Source organism: Babylonia areolata, chromosome 12 (genome assembly GCF_041734735.1).
Source record: "Babylonia areolata isolate BAREFJ2019XMU chromosome 12, ASM4173473v1, whole genome shotgun sequence".
Lineage (NCBI taxonomy): Eukaryota > Metazoa > Mollusca > Gastropoda > Neogastropoda > Buccinidae > Babylonia > Babylonia areolata.
The window spans coordinates 2,739,503-2,756,937 of NC_134887.1; the positions used below are offsets into that span (position 1 = coordinate 2,739,503).

Genomic DNA, 17,435 nt, shown 5'->3' on the forward strand with positions numbered 1-17,435 from the left:
GGTCTACATCAGTCCATATGACAGAATATAAACGTTTATCTCTAGCTTTGCTGTCTACATCAGCCCACATGACAGAATATAAACGTCTATGTTTAGGCTTAGCTTTGCTGTCTACATCAGACCACATGACAGAATATAAACGTCTATCTTCAGGCTTAGCTTTGCAGTCCACAGCTTTACCTCACCTGCAGCAAAATCATCACGGGTGGAACTTCTGACCACTTATTTTGCACATGCAAGTCGTCGAAAGGCTAACTCTCATACTCTTTTCCATGTTCCGAATGATGATGTGTGGAATGGAACTCCAAGGGCAAGCTGACACACCTTGCAGTCAATGCTTTTCTATTGTCCATTCATTTTCCGTTCAGAAAATATATACTTTTACCTGTGTCATTTGATAAAATAATCTAGAAAGGAGGAGTTTGTATTATACTCCATGTTTGGTGTTACATATACTTATCATGTCAAACTGATGCAAACTAGGCCTATCGGTTTGCTCTGCTTGGCCAAATTTCGCGCGGCTAACAGTGAAAAGACGAGCAGTCTTGCCTGGTCCGCTCTTAGCCAATCAAACGCCTCTAAAAGCTATAAGCGCTGAATCATTCCGTATTTCTTTTTTTACACTCTATCCACATTTTGTAAAAAAAAAAAAAAAAAAAAAAGCTTGGCAAATAGGATTCATTTATTTGCTAAATCCCTTGACAGGCTAAAGGGTTAATACAGATATGCATACTACTTCTTCTATGTTTGTGGGCTGCAACTCCCATGCTCAATTGTATTTACATGAGCGGGCTTTTACGTGTATGACTGTTTTTACTCTGCCATTAGGCAACCATACTCCGCTTTCGGTAATGTGCATGCTAGGTGTGTTCTTGTTTCCATAACCCACCTAATGGTGACATGGATTACAGGATCCTTAACGTGCGTATTTGATCTTCTGCTTGCGTGTACACACAAAAGGGGTTCAGGCACTAGCAGGTCTGCAAATATGTTGACCTGAGAGATCAGAAAAATCTCCACCCTTTACCCACCAGGCGCCGTTACCGAGATTCGAACCTGGGACCCTCAGATTGAAAGTCCAACGCTTTAACCGCTGGGCTATTGTGCCTGTCTAGATATGCATACAACATGGAAACATTCCAATATGCCACATAATCTGAACGTGAAAGTTTGGTTTTACATTCAGAAAACCATCATTAATTATCAGCAGATAGAAAGAAAATTAGCTGTTTTTCTGCCATAGATGAAAAAGGTCAGTTGATTCAGAAAACTAACATTCATCGTCAGTGGAAAGAAACGTTACCTGGCTTTCGGCCACAAATGTCAAAGATCAATCAATTCAGAAAACTATCATTCATCGTCAGTGGAAAGAAACATTACCTGGCTTTCGGCCGCAGATGTAAAAGGTCAGTCGATTCAGAAAACTATCATTCATCATCAGTGGAAAGAAACATTACCTGGCTTTCGGCCGCAGATGTAAAAGGTCAGTCGATTCAGAAAACTATCATTCATCATCAGTGGAAAGAAACATTACCTGGCTTTCGGCCGCAGATGTAAAAGGTCAGTCGATCCGTCAGCTCATATTGCAGTTCCACAAGGCGGTTTGCCAAGTCTATGTTACCCTCCGTCCTGCATCACACACACACACACAGAACACACACACACACACACACACACATACACACACAGACACATACAGACTCACACACACATTTTTTTTATTCAAACACACACACACTCATGCACACACACACACACACACAGAATACACACACAGACACACACACACACAGTACACAAACACACACACACACACAGGGACACATACACACATACATAGTCATTATTAACTCATGAGAAAGCATAAAAATAACACTAACAAAGAATAATAAATATACAAGGCAAAACTGGGAAAAACAGAAACGAACAAGACATTCAAACACATAGGGATCGGCCATCCACACACACACACACACACACACACACACACACACACACACACACACACACACACACACACACACACACACACACACACACACACACACACACACACACACACACTCATGCACAAAGGGACACAAATCAGCACACGCCAAAACACACATACAATTACAGCAATCCAGACAAACACATAGGGATCCACACACACACATACACCTTTTTATTCCCCTTATGTAATATCACTCACAGTGAAGTGACAAATTGAAGAAAGGACAGACTCTCTCTCTCTCTCTCTCTCTCTCTCTCACACACACACACACAAAGAGACTCACACACACACAGACTCATGTACACACACACACACACACAGACCCACACATACAGAGACTCATACACATACACACACGAACACAGAATCATACACACACACACACAGAGACTCACACTCACACACAGACACACACAGAATCACACACACACACACACACACTCACACACAGACTCACACTCACACACAGACTCATACACACACAAACACACACACACACACAAACAGAATCATACACATACACACACACACAAAGAGACTCACACACACACAGAGAATCATACACACACACACACACACACTAAGGGAAACTTCCTCTTGCCCCCTCCACCCCCAAACACACGCATACATAGCTCCACCATCTATCCCCTTCGCCCCCCACTACCCCCTCCACCCCACGCTCACTTGGCGTAGTCGATGGGCGTACGGCCATTGGCGTCCCTGGCCCCTGGGTCTGCACCGTACACAGCCAGCAGCTCCACCTGAGCCGTCTGCCCCGCCTGGGCCGCTACATGCATGGGGCAGTTGCCTTTCTCCTGGACACACACACACACACACACATCAGACCCAGACCAAGAAACAACCTTTACAAATCCAGCTTTCTGTATTCTGGTGGAAAATTATGGAATAATCTCCCACTCACTCTGAAAAGTATCGTAAATAAAAACGTGTTTAAGAAAAATCTGAAGAATCACCTCATTGAAAATAATTAACAGTAATACAAATTTTGACCTGTTAGTCTAATATTCCTATTAATTGTGAAATGTTTTGTATATGTTTGTGTTGGCAAGGATTTTGCACTAAATGGGGGAACATGTGCATGTGGGTGGGATGGGCATGGTGTAATTGTGTCCGAGAATTTGTATTCAGTGGTGTGTGTGTGTGTGTGTGTGTGTGTGTGTGTGTGTGTGAAATGGAAATGCAATTTTGTATTTCTTTATCACAGTATTCTTGTGTGTATATATATATATATATATATGCATTTTGTTGTTGTTGTTGCTCTTCTTCTGCTTCTCTCTCTCTCTCTCCCCCCTAAATTTTTTCTTCAATTTTTTTTTCATTTTTTCCCCTTCTCTTTAATTATTATTATTATTATTTTCATTGATGGCTTGATGTAAAAAAGCAATTGTTGCTTATTCAATTTACCATCATGAAATAAAATCTTGACTTGACTTGACTTGACATCACACTCACACACACATAGATCATACATACACACATAGATCACACACATACGCATAGATCATACACACACACACACACATCACACTCACACACATAACACATATAACTTGAAAAACACATACAGCACACACACACACACACAATATACATATAACACACACACACACACACACACAGACGCATCACACTCACACACACACACACAACACATATAACATGAAAAACACATACAGCACACACACACACAATATACATATAACACACACACATATCACACACACATACAATACACACACACACACCACACACAAAAACACATATATAACAAGATAACACATACAGCACACACACATATCACACACACACACACATAACACACACATCACACACACATTTAACACACACACATATGTATATATCATTTACATGTATACATACAGCACACACACATTACACACACACACACATGTATACATATCTATATATAACACACACGCATACACACACACACAAACATATCACACACACACACATATATAACACACACATATACATACAAAACACACACACACACACATAACACACACACACACACACATAACAGTGCGCAATAACCAAATGGTAAAAACGTTGGACTTTGAATCTGAAGGTCCCGAGTTCGAATCTCTGTAACGGCACCTGACAGGTCAAGGGTGGGGATTTTTTTACGATCCCTAGTCCCAGGTCAACATGTGTGCAGACCTGCTAGTGCCTGAACCTCTTTCGTGTGCATGCGCAAGCAGAAGATCAAATATGCAAACATCCTATAATCCATGTCAGCGTTCGGTGGGTTATGGAAACAAGAACATACCCAGTATGCACACCCCTGAAAACAGAGTATGGCTGCCTACATGGCAGGGTAAATGAACAAAACTGTCAAACACATAAACTGTTACATGTCTATATTAGTGTGCATTTGTGCATGACTGAAACCAGATCGAATAACACGAATGATAAGTGCCCTAATGGCAGCCGTCAGTCGGCTCTACCCAGGTAGACAGCCTGTTGTGCAAACGATTCCGTGTTGGTAAAGCAATTATATCTCCGTCTCTGACCGAGGATAGGCTGTATGTAAGTGCTGATATAATCAACAAGTACAGAGAAGAGCAACCAAAACGGTCAAAGAATGTAAAAATATGAACTGTCGAGACAGACTGAGATGGCGGAATTTACATTCATCAAAAGGAGGGGGCACAAGAGGATATCTTTTTTCCCCCTTGCGTCGAAGGTTATATTTCTCAAGAAAAACACATATATGAGAAGATATTAGGTTAAAAAACATTAAAAGTCCCATAACCTTTCATGGCTATCGAAGCAGTGGATTCATATCCACTGTGTCTTGGGGTCGGCATGAGAAGGCGGGGCCCACATCTATCCTTCACCATTTTAAACTTTCTGACTTGTATTTGTGTTTGTATTTGTTTTACTCAGTTTGTCACAACAGATTTCTCTGAATGAAATTCGGGCTGCTCTCCCCAGGGAGAGCATGTCGCTACACTGACAGCGCCACCCATTTAAAAAAAATATTTTCAACCTGCAATTTCTATTTGTTTTCCTGTTGAAGTGGATTTTTCTGCAGAATGTTGCCAGGGACAGCCCTTTTGTTGCCATGGGTTCTTTTACATGCTCTAAATGCATCCGGCACATGGGACCTCGGTTTATCGTCTCATCTGATTAACTAGTGTCCAGACCAGCAGTCAAGGCCTAATGGAAATACTGGCGACAGTGCTGGGATCCGAACCAGTGTGCACAGACACCCTTGCTTCCAGGGCAGACGAGTTACCTCTAGGCCAACGCTCCACTTCAAAGTCAGAACCGATTCACACCTGGCTGGAGTAAGGAAAAATTGGAGTCAAGCGCCTTTCCCTAGGACACAACACCAAGCTGAAACAGTTCCTCGAACCCCAACCACTGGATCAGAAGTCCAACGCCTTACCAATTCTGCCACGGCACCAACGTAACTGAGACAGGCAAAATATTTAATAAATTAGAAGACAATCATTTTGAGTCATTCTTTTCATTACCTACAAATGAAAAAAAAAGAGAGGAACCAACAGAAAAAAAAAAAAAGAGAGAGAAGTTCCCCATGCTGACGACACAGCTTTACTAACACATTTGCTAACCTCTGGAACTCAGCACTGCCTGAATGTAACACAACACATCTGCTAATGCTTCAAGGCCTGACTAAGCGTGTTGGGTTACGCTGCTGGTCAGGCATCTGCTTGGCAGATGTGGTGTAGCGTATATGGATTTGCCCAAACGCAGTGACGCCTCCTTGAGCTACTGAAACTGAAACTGTTATTCTTAGCAAAATACTTTTTGACTTTGACGGCTGATCTGCGATGACTGAATGTGCATATGCAAACCCAGAAAACGAAAACACAGGGCAGATGGGGCCTCTATCAGCTGCAAGGCTCAGGCTTGTGCCGTTGCCTTTACTACTTCTCCTTCAAAAGCTTTGACAGCAAATTCCCAACTGGCAATATCAGGGCAGAGAGAGTTTTTTTTTAATAAAAAAGGAGGGGGTGGGGGGAGGGGGGGGGTTCTGTACAGAGCATTTCAATTAACAAAACATTCAATGTCAGATTTTCTGCTTAAGGAAAAAAGAAAAAAGAAGAAAAAAAAGAAAGAAAAAAAAATGAGGGGTGGGGAAGGGGAGGGGGAGGGGAGGGAATCGTGTGCACTCACTCTGTGAAAGTAATTAGGGTCAGCTCCCTTGGAGAGCAGACGGAGACAGGTTTCCACGTTGTTGGTTCGAACACTGGAGTGCAGCTCCTGCAAACCATGGACACAAACCAATGTCATTTCATCTCCACAAAGCATTCAAATGTCAAAAAAAAATAAACCCCACCCCCACCCCTCTCAAAAAACAACAACAAAAAACATACTGGCAAACTCGTACACACATGCATTCACTCCCACATGTGCAAGCACACACACACATGTGCACATGCTCGCATGCACACACACACACACACACACACCTAAACACATAGTAATACACAGATTCCCAAAACTGAGAAAGAATACAAGAGACTTGGGAGAGACAGAGACAGAGAGACAGAGCGAACAGACTTTATTCAAAGAAGGAAAGGAATGAAGCTGGTTTTCATTTGCACATTTTCACGTCTCAACTCATTCTATACTGCCCGATGACATTCTTCATTCTACTCTCTATACTGGGCCGTTTATTTATGTTACAAGAAAAATATCCCCCCTGTTCTCATGTTTACTGGTGAGGGGATCAGTGCAACTGTTCTCATACTTGTTCACTGGTGAGGGCATCAGTGCAACTGTTCTCATGTTTACTGGTGAGGGTATCAGTGCAACTGTTCTCATGTTCACTGGTGAGGGCATCAGTGCAACTGTTCTCATGTTCACTGGTGAGGGCATCAGTGCAATTGTTCTCATGTTCACTGGTGAGGGCATCAGTGCAACTGTTCTCATGTTTACTGGTGAGGGTATCAGTGCAACTGTTCTCATGTTCACTGGTGAGGGCATCAGTGCAACTGTTCTCATGTTCACTGGTCAGGGGATCAGTGCAACTGTTCTCATGTTTACTGGTGAGGGGATCAGTGCAACTGTTCTCATGTTCACTGGTGAGGGCATCAGTGCAACTGTTCTCATGTTTACTGGTGAGGGCATCAGTGCAACTGTTCTCATGTTCACTGGTGAGGGTATCAGTGCAACTGTTCTCATGTTCACTGGAGAGGATATCGGTGCAACTGTTCTCATGTTCACTGGTGAGGGCATCAGTGCAACTGTTCTCATGTTCACTGGTGAGGGGATCAGTGCAACTGTTCTCATGTTTACTGGTGAGGGCATCAGTGCAACTGTTCTCATGTTCACTGGTGAGGGCATCAGTGCAACTGTTCTCATGTTCACTTGTCAGGGGATCAGTGCAACTGTTCTCATGTTCACTGGTGAGGATATCGGTGCAACTGTTCTCATGTTTACTGGTGAGGGGATCAGTGCAACTGTTCTCATGTTCACTGGAGAGGATATCGGTGCAACTGTTCTCATGTTCACTGGTGAGGGCATCAGTGCAACTGTTCTCATGTTCACTGGTGAGGGGATCAGTGCAACTGTTCTCATGTTTACTGGTGAGGGCATCAGTGCAACTGTTCTCATGTTCACTGGTGAGGGGATCAGTGCAACTGTTCTCATGTTTACTGGTGAGGGGATCAGTGCAACTGTTCTCATGTTCACTGGAGAGGATATCGGTGCAACTGTTCTCATGTTCACTGGTGAGGGGATCAGTGCAACTGTTCTCATGTTTACTGGTGAGGGTATGAGTGCAACTGTTCTCATGTTTACTGGTGAGGGCATCAGTGCAACTGTTCTCATGTTCACTGGTCAGTGGATCAGTGCAACTGTTCTCATGTTTACTGGTGAGGGTATCAGTGCAACTGTTCTCATGTATACTGGTGAGGGCATCAGTGCAACTGTTCTCATGTTTACTGGTGAGGGTACCAGTGCAACTGTTCTCATGTTCGCTGGTGAGGGGATCAGTACAACTGTTCCCATGTTTAGAGTTCTGTCATCACCAATCACCATCCAAGGCTTGGATTTCGCTGTCCAAACCAAGGGGAGCAAACCTCACCTTACTGACGTCGTCCAAGGAGCTGGCGTCACTATCCTTCTGCTTGTTGACAAAAGAGAGGAACTGGTATTTGGCACGGATGAAGTCGGACTTGATGGGGCTGACCATGGACAAAGCAAAGAGACCACCCCATTATTTTCTCTTTACAAAGAAACATTCTGTTCAGTGAACTGTATTATACCGTAAGAATGTTCGTCACAACAGATTTCTCTGAGTGAAATTTGGGCTGCTCACACGTGTATGAACACATGTATGAACGCACACACATGAACACACACTTGAACACAGACATGGTTACATGTATGAACGTGAATGTATCAACACATACATGTGTGAACACACGTAATAACATAACAATTAACATGGAATAACACACATAGTATACATGTATCAACACATGTAACAACACAAACACACACACGTATGACACACATGTAATGACACAAACACACACATGTGTGACACACATGTATTAGCACAAACACACACACGTATGACACACATGTCATAACACAAACACACACATGTGTGACACACATATATTAGCACAAACACACATACGTATGACACACATGTAATAACACACACACACACACACACGTATGACACACATGTAATAACACACACACACACACATGTGTGACACACATGCATTAGCACTCACATGAATGGCAAGAAAAATATGTAACAAATCAATTTACCAAATATCAATAACATCAATATCTCCAAAACACACACACACAGACACACACACACACATACACACAGAGACCATAACCATGCATAACCATTTATCAGTCCGTAACTTGTGTATCAAGTTTCTTGAGGAAATTGATCCTGGGTAGTTAATGCCTTTCTTTACTGGAAGAGAGAGATCCCACCAACTCTTCATATTTGAATTTTCTAAGAACCATTTCTGTCTGAAACTCCTGACAGATTTTGAGTGCACAAACACATATGAGCGAGCACACACACACACACACGTATAATTCATGAACACACATATTATGAGAATGTGCGTGCACATGAACAGCACACACACACACACACATACCTGTAGCATGGCATTGTATGATACGCACGCATGCACAGAATGTATTCATGAACACACACACATGCAGTGATGTACTCAATTTCCATGAAAACACACACACACACACACACACACGCACGCGCGGTACATGGTGTATAACAACTCACTGCAAGGGTTCACGGGGCCCTGGTTTTTTGCGACCGTGTCTGTTCTGTGAAGGGTCCAGCATGGTGTGTTCCCAGATGTTGTTGGCTCCATTTGTCGCCAGCTGGTACACCAACTGTCCATCACCACCACCACAACACACAGCCCATGTAACCATGTAATATGTCAGTCACCACCACCACAACACACAGCCCGTGTAACCATGTAATATGTCCGTCACCACCACCACAACACACAGCCCGTGTAACCATATGTCCGTCACCACCACCGCAACACACAGCCCCGTGTAACCATGTCATATGTCCGTCACCACCACCGCAACACACAGCCCCGTGTAACCATGTCATATGTCCGTCACCACCACCGCAACACACAGCCCGTGTAACCATGTAATATGTCAGTCACCACCACCACAACACACAGCCCGTGTAACCATGTAATATGTCCGTCACCACCACCACAACACACAGCCCGTGTAACCATGTAATATGTCCGTCACCACCACCGCAACACACAGCCCCGTGTAACCATGTAATATGTCCGTCACCACCACCGAACACACAGCCCGTGTAACCATATGTCTGTCACCACCACCGCAACACACAGCAGGTGTAACCATGTAATATGTCCGTCACCACCAACACAACACACAGCCCATGTAACCATGTAATATGTCCGTCACCACCAACACAACACACAGCCCATGTAACCATGTAATATGTCCGTCACCACCAACACAACACACAGCCCATTAACCATGTAAAATGTCCGTCACCACCACCGCAACACACAGCCCGTGTAACCATGTAATATGTCCGTCACCACCACCGCAACACACAGCCCCTTAACCATGTAATATGTCCGTCACCACCACCACAACACACAGCCCGTGTAACCATGTAATATGTCCGTCACCACCACCGCAACACACAGCCGCATGTAACCACGTAATATCCACACACACACACACACACACAACATCAAATATCCACCTTAAAGATCCTGACATCCACGTCAGTGTTCAGTGGGTTATGGAAAGAACAATATACCCTGCATGCTCACCCCCGAAAACAGAGTTTGGCTGTCTACATGGCGGAGTAAATAAAAAAATACAGTAATAGTAGTATATAATAATACATGTAAAATGTTAAGTATCTGTATGAGTGTGTATGTGTGCATGACTGTATGACACAGGAAACAAATGATGAGCGCCCAGTGGCAGCCGTCACAAAGCTCTATCCAGGTGGGCAGCCTGATGTGCAAATGACCCTGTGTTTGTAAAGCGCTTAAAGCTTGATGTCTGACTGAGGATAGGCACTATATAAGTATCAATAATTCCATATTATTTATCATATCATATCACAATTTCTTCTTGTCCTGTCAAATTCATTGTATTTGTTTTGTATTGTGATACAACACACACACACACACACACAAACACACACACACACATACACACACACATACAGAGTGACACACACACACACACACACACACACACACACACACACACACACACAGTATACAAACACACTGCTCTCTAGTCTTCTTCCCCCTCTCCTGTTTTGTTACAATGTTTGGGTTCTTTGTTAGATGACATGCCTTTGCATGTGATGTATGTAAACAAAGTTTTCTTTCAGCCCTGACGAACACACACACACACACATGCCCCTTGTTCACCAGGCTGGTTTCCCAACAAAGTGAGCTGTTTGATATATATTATACACTTCCACTACAGGATCTAATTGTAAATTCTATTAGTATCACCCTTTCCTTTCCGTCCCTGTTTCCCTTCCTTCCTTCATTCTCCTCCTCACTCTCATCATCACCCCTTCTCCTCCTCACTCTCATCATCACCCCTTCTCCTCCTCACTCTCATCATCACCCCTTCCTTCCTGTCATCCTCACACCCTGCATGAATGACAACAAAGCAGCAGTCATACTGTTTCGAGTAAAACGTTAACTATTTCTTTTAACCCTAAAAAATGGTTCTGAAACTTTGTAAGTAAAAGTTTTCTGTGTTTTAATGTTTATTTAACTTGTTCACATTAACCAGTAGAGTGTCTGTAAGACGTCAGCTGACGTCCTACAAAAAGCATTGCCATAGTGTCTATAAGACGTCCACTGACGTCCTGCATATGTTCTGATTTTTCCTTCATTGGAGTTTGGTTCAGTTCACATAAACGGACTCTGAACAGTTAGTTTGACCAATTGATGTGTCTGGATTATAAAAATACTGTTTAAATGAACATACATCAGGCAGAAGACCCCTTTCTACTTGATAATAATTTGCTGACTGACCACATGATGGTGGTGTGTCCATCGAGATCGATGATGACCATCGTTGTCATCCAGCTGGGGGATGGGGGGGGAGGGTGGTGGTGGTGTGGGGGGAGGATGCTCATGAATCTATCTGTGAATGCGCAGAATGCATGATACACGCGTGGAAAAGGGGGTTGCATCATGTGCAAAAAAAGGCACTGGAAACTGTGTTCAGTAGAGCAAATACTCACAGTTTACACAACTCTGAAAGCTCTGCTTGTGATTATGGACAGCTTTCGCGATGGAGAAGGATCTGTCTTGTCTGATGATTGCTTTGAAAACGAAGGTGATTGACAATGACAGTGATGAAACTGACAGCCCATTTGATGGTAATTCAGTCCGTCCATCCAATCAGACAGCGTTTTTGAACAAGTGGCTATGACTGACGGAATACGTGCAGTGAGCGTTGGAAGAAGGGAGAGGAGAGGGAGAGGAGTGATGTAAGACGATAGGTCGAATGCCAGCCAGAGGTTATCAAGGGGGTGTGGCTTTTGGGAAGAGTGTGCTCACATTTCAGTGCAGACTGTAGGAATTTGACAACCGCCAATGCCCCATGATTTTCACGAAATGCAGGGTGGAACCTGCACTGGTCGTGAAACACGTGCTTTCTGATTTTTAACAGTTTTTTTTCACTGAATCAGATGGTTGACTTGTTTGAAGAGGTGGCAAGCTGGATGCACAGCAGACACTTTAATCGGCCCATGTACAACTTGACAGGAGTGAATGTCATCAAAGAACTTCACCCTCTCACTTACAAATGCTCTTTGCTGTCCAAAAGCTTGCCAGCTCAGTTTCTGAGACCTGATTGACCTTTTACTTTGACTTTACACACCTTTCTCATTGTTGGGACAGTGATTTACTTACATGTCTGGGCAAGCTGTGATTTGTTTTTATAAACTAATAGCCTGTTTCAATTTCTTCCACAGGTATAATCTGACAATAGGCATGCTATTTCTAGCTGTATTTTGTTTCTTTTCTTATGGATGTCATTATGTAGAGGTGGAAATAGACTTTTTTGATGAACAAAAATTATTATCTTGACTTTACATGCCTGAACAGTTATCTACAATCAACCCAATTGGGAAAAAAAGCCCAGAAGCAGAATCTACTCTCATTTTCCTTCACAAAAACATTTACTTTCTTTATGTATCGCCCATAGCTTTTGCGCTAGAATTTTTTGTGATTTTTTAGCCCTGAATCCTCAAAATTCCCTGGCAAGGGGAAAGCACTTTTTTTTTTTTTAATACAAAATTCTCTGGCACTGAACTGGTTAAGACTTTCATAATACAATGCACACACACACACACACACACACACACACACACACTTGCTTTTATCAGTTTTAAGTGAGTAGTCAGTATTTCATTTTGAGTAATTTGCATTATGCAGGAAATTTTCCGCAGTCTGAGTAGTTCTGGAGTATTTTCCAATGGTAACGTTAATGCTAAAGGTTGTCTTCTTATGGAAGTCAGTTGCTGACATACTAGTGCTGCATTATCAATAATAATAATAATAATCAACACTAAAATAAAACGGAAGGAAATAATCAACAACAAAATAAACAAATCAGTTAATCCAATTAAACATAATAAAGTTTTATAAAGTGAAAGACACATACAAGGCAAATGATTGAAATGTGCATGCCCTATGCATACATATACTGCATCGTGTATGATTATGATACTTACTGACAGTAAAACGTCCATGTCCACTTATGACCAGATCAGAACAGCAGAAGAGAGGCAACTGCTGTCCGAACTATCTGGGATAGAATTTCATTGCAGAAGTTAACGCCCCAAGTTAACGCCCCCCCCCCCCCCCACCCTCCCCTTTGTCCCTCCCCCCTTCTCTCTGCCAAGAGAGCTTTAACTCTCTCCATACGAACGGCCAAAGAGACAACGTTAACAGCGTTTCATCCCAATTACCATCATCAAAATATTGCAAGCGGAACGCTCTTATACTGAAGAGGTGAATGTTGACAAAGAATACCACAGTTCTGATGACGGAAGCTAAAGGTTGGGTCATTCAGACACCCACTGGACATCCGAGGGGTCTGTGTAGAGGAGAAGAGAGGACTGGCCGTACTGAGTGAGTTAAGACAGTCTGCGATGGGGTGGGTTCCCAAAGGCCAATGAGCCCCTAGGGCTGCAGCACTGAGAGCCAGTGCAATCTTGCCTCCAAGTTTGAGAGTCATAGTCCTTCAAAAAACAACAACAAAAAACGACTAAGCTGTAAATGAATTCACACTGCTGTGTAACAACCACAGGTCATACAGCTCTCACTCTGCTGGCCCAGCTTTAAATACATGTCACTCTGTGATAAAAAGCAAGCGTGAAACAAGAAGTGATGAACTCACGGCATGCTGGCTGGGGTTCCACTGGCCCTTCTTCAGCGACTTCACCATGGAGATGTGGCGGCCCAGACTGCGGTGAACGCTGCAGCACTCGTCACAGATCAACACGCCACGATTGATGGATGCCCACGTGGGGTCTGCACAGCATATAGTCTTCCGTCAATGATTTGATGATGGTGATGATGATGATAATAATAATAATAATAAATTTATACATATATATATATATATATATATATATATATATATATATATATATATCAAGTGCAGTATTTCAACTTGAGTGGAGACATACTCTATCAAAATGCATTAATTAATTCACACACATGCATTCCATTCTTAATAAATCTGAAATATCCTTTTAGTTCAAACATCTGATGGTGTGCCTTAGTTTGCTTCAAAGAATGTTCTTCAGGTAGGTGCACTGGTGCAGCCCTAAATGTAAAACTGGAACTGTAAAAGATAAATATTTCAGAAAACAAAACAACTGAACATCCTGTAACAAACTGTACAAGTTAACTGAAACCCAAATCACTCCTTCAATTAGTTCAAATGACAAAATGGAAAACCCGAAAATGCTGTCAAATGTCAGGACTACTGATATTCAAAACTGGATGACTCTAAATAAGTTACAATTGAACGCAGACAAAACTGAAGCAATGATCACAGGAACTAAACAAAAACTCTCTTCTATCACAACTGACAAAATCAAACTTGGCAGTACATCCATCCCTCTTTCCAGTTCAGTGAGGAACCTCAGCGTTGTCCTTGACAACACACTGTCCATGCAAAAATTTATCAGTCAGACATGTCAATCCTGCTACTGTCTATTGCGGCACATAAGTTCCATCCAGAAGTATCTGTCCACCGACGAAACATCTAGACTTGTTGTTTCTCTCATTCTCTCTCGCCATGACTATTGAAACTCTCTATTGTCTGGTTTGTCTGCTTCATCCATTCAGTCCCTTCAGCGCATACAAAATTCTGCTGCCTGGCTCATCCTCAGAAAGAAAAGATCTGAGCACATCACTCTTCTTTTGCAACATCTCTGCTGCCTCCCTGTCTCACACAGAATAAGGAACAAGATCAGCACTCTATGTTATTATGTATTCATAAATCTGCCCCTTACTATCTCTGCGGCTGCCTTCACCTCTACACTCCATCTCGCTCTCTACGATCAGCTTCGGATCCACTCTGTTTACGCATACCCAGATTCAAACATTCAACTGTTGGCCGCCATTCATTCTCTGTCTCTGGACCTTGCAGCTGGAATGAACTTCCTCTTTTGCTCCATCAAGTTTCTGCACTCAGCTCTTTCAAGTCTGGCCTTAAAACCCACCTCTTCCCAAAATAGCCTCCCTTCCCTGCCTCTTCCTTGTCTTCAGTTTCTCCAGTTTCAGAGTTATACATGCGTGTGAATGACTGGTTTGAAAGCGCTTTGATTTGTCTCTGCACAAGATTCAGCGCTATGTAATTACCATTATTATTATTTATTATTATTATCATTATCATTATAATGCATGAATATTTTCAGTATATATGTACCTGATGCTTAAATCAATGAAGACCGGTATGTCTTAAGATCTATAAAATGCACACATTAAATGATTATTCAGAAGCAAACAAAGTTAGCTATATTGTTGACTGTTATATCCACAAGTATACTTTTAAAAGAGATCAATAGCTAATTCTCGTTTAAAAACTACCCTCAAAATGATCAACAAGCACTAGTTACACAACCTCACAAGACAAACTCACACATCACTAACAGAAACATTATAATTTACACTTCAGTGAATAATGTATAGTACTTATTAAGTTATTTCATTGACCTCTCCATTATCAATATGAATTTTCTTCTTCTTCACAAGTAATCATATTTATCACTCTGTGAAGAGTCACTGACTTGAGACACCATGCTGAAGAACTTGCCCATGCCCTGAAACTGTCTCCAGTGGCACCACTACTTAACAGTAACACTCTATCAGTGACTGAGTAACTCTACAGTGTTAACTAATGATCCCAACATCAAATAGACAGGTGTTATTCTTACACTGATTTCTTATGAAATTTTCTTTGTTCTATTTCAGTTTTCTGCTCTCTTTTTTTTCTGATAAGAATAAAACAATGACTTGGTAATCTTAATTTTATTTTTAGTATCCTCAATACCAGGACCTATTTAAAAAGAAACTGTCCCAATTTCCCCAATTTACAATGCATTGAAAAATTGCATATGATTTAATATAATGAATTAATATAGCATGTAATCCACACTTCTAATCAAGAGTCCGGCTAATTTAAATAAAATTACACAAAACAGCCCCTTATCATGAGAAAGAACTGCCACTTGTGGACTCAAGCTGTCATGTTTTTTGTTTACCATTGCATAATGCATGGTGTGTGTGTGTGTGTGGGGGGGGGGGGATGCCAGGGGGGCGGGTGCTGGGGAGGGGGGTTCCAGGGGGGGATGCAGGGGAGGGGATGGGACCGGGGAGGGGGGGTAGGTTGGGGGGGGGGGTAGGAGGGAGGGGGGGGGGTAGTTTTAAGAGAAAGAGTGCTCCCTGAACAGATCATAGATCACTAACAATGAATGTGCTACTGCAATTTTTTTATGGGCCTGGCAAGATGTCTGAGCATTACTAGTTAGTTACATTACTTCTGTGCTAAAAAAAAAAAGTGCAATAACCCTTAAAATATATTTGAAAACCACAGAAAATGGTTCATATTATCTACGAATAGACATCTATCATAAATCGCTTCGATCATGCACTAGAATTACCGTAAATAAATATACATGTCTGAGTGAAAAGCTGGAGGACAGTGTTCTTTTGACGTGTAATGTCTTATTTTGGGGTCACAACCAACTGACGCTTTATGAAGTTTTTCAGATTGATAGATCTGCACAAGTTACAGTACCTGGGGCCGAACAGTCGGCACAGACTGGCGGGGGACGAACCCCACCTGCTCTCGGCATTGTCATTTGGGGCGTCTGCTTTCGCTGGCTCAAAAAGTGGTCTTCAATATCTGAACTTGGCTTGCAGCTCTTCAGCGCTCAAACGCTGAAACCGCAACGTAGGCAGCCACCAGAGTTCCACCGCTGAACTCTTTATCACTGGGACCGCTTCCCTGAGTAATTTGATCCTCTGGAAAATCTGCAGGGGTGCTAGCTTGGTCTATCTGCCGCCCCTCCACAACTCGTTCTGTTCAGACTGAAGGCACTGACTCAGCCGACAAAGAATTCACAGTGGAAACACAAGACTGCCAAACGCAATATAATGCCACAACGACGAAGAGAATGAGCACAATATGTTATTTTTGTTCCCGCCAGAGCTTAGGCTATGAATAGCGCTCTGACGGATGGATATCTTGTTTTTCCATCATCTGGTTTGTATCACATTTTCATCCAAATTTTAACAAGTTCCTGGACGATAGTCACAAAGTAGTCAAGTCGTTAAAAGGAAAT

General features: G+C 42.5%; 1 protein-coding gene across 1 annotated transcript in view; it reads right to left on the reverse strand.

Annotated features, from left to right (window-relative positions):
• Nucleotides 1-17,358, reverse strand: part of LOC143288320 (ARF GTPase-activating protein GIT2-like) — a 71,309-nt gene extending 53,951 nt beyond the window's left edge. Inside the window, exons 1-7 of the mRNA XM_076596693.1 lie at nucleotides 16,889-17,358; nucleotides 13,976-14,109; nucleotides 9,300-9,412; nucleotides 8,100-8,199; nucleotides 6,185-6,271; nucleotides 2,678-2,808; nucleotides 1,535-1,629 (exon numbers count right to left, since the gene is read on the reverse strand). Of these exons, the coding sequence (XP_076452808.1) occupies nucleotides 1,535-1,629; nucleotides 2,678-2,808; nucleotides 6,185-6,271; nucleotides 8,100-8,199; nucleotides 9,300-9,412; nucleotides 13,976-14,109; nucleotides 16,889-16,952 (724 nt within the window). The 5' untranslated portion in view covers nucleotides 16,953-17,358. The remainder of the gene's footprint in view (nucleotides 1-1,534; nucleotides 1,630-2,677; nucleotides 2,809-6,184; nucleotides 6,272-8,099; nucleotides 8,200-9,299; nucleotides 9,413-13,975; nucleotides 14,110-16,888) is intronic.
• Between the last annotated feature and the right edge of the window lie 77 nt (nucleotides 17,359-17,435).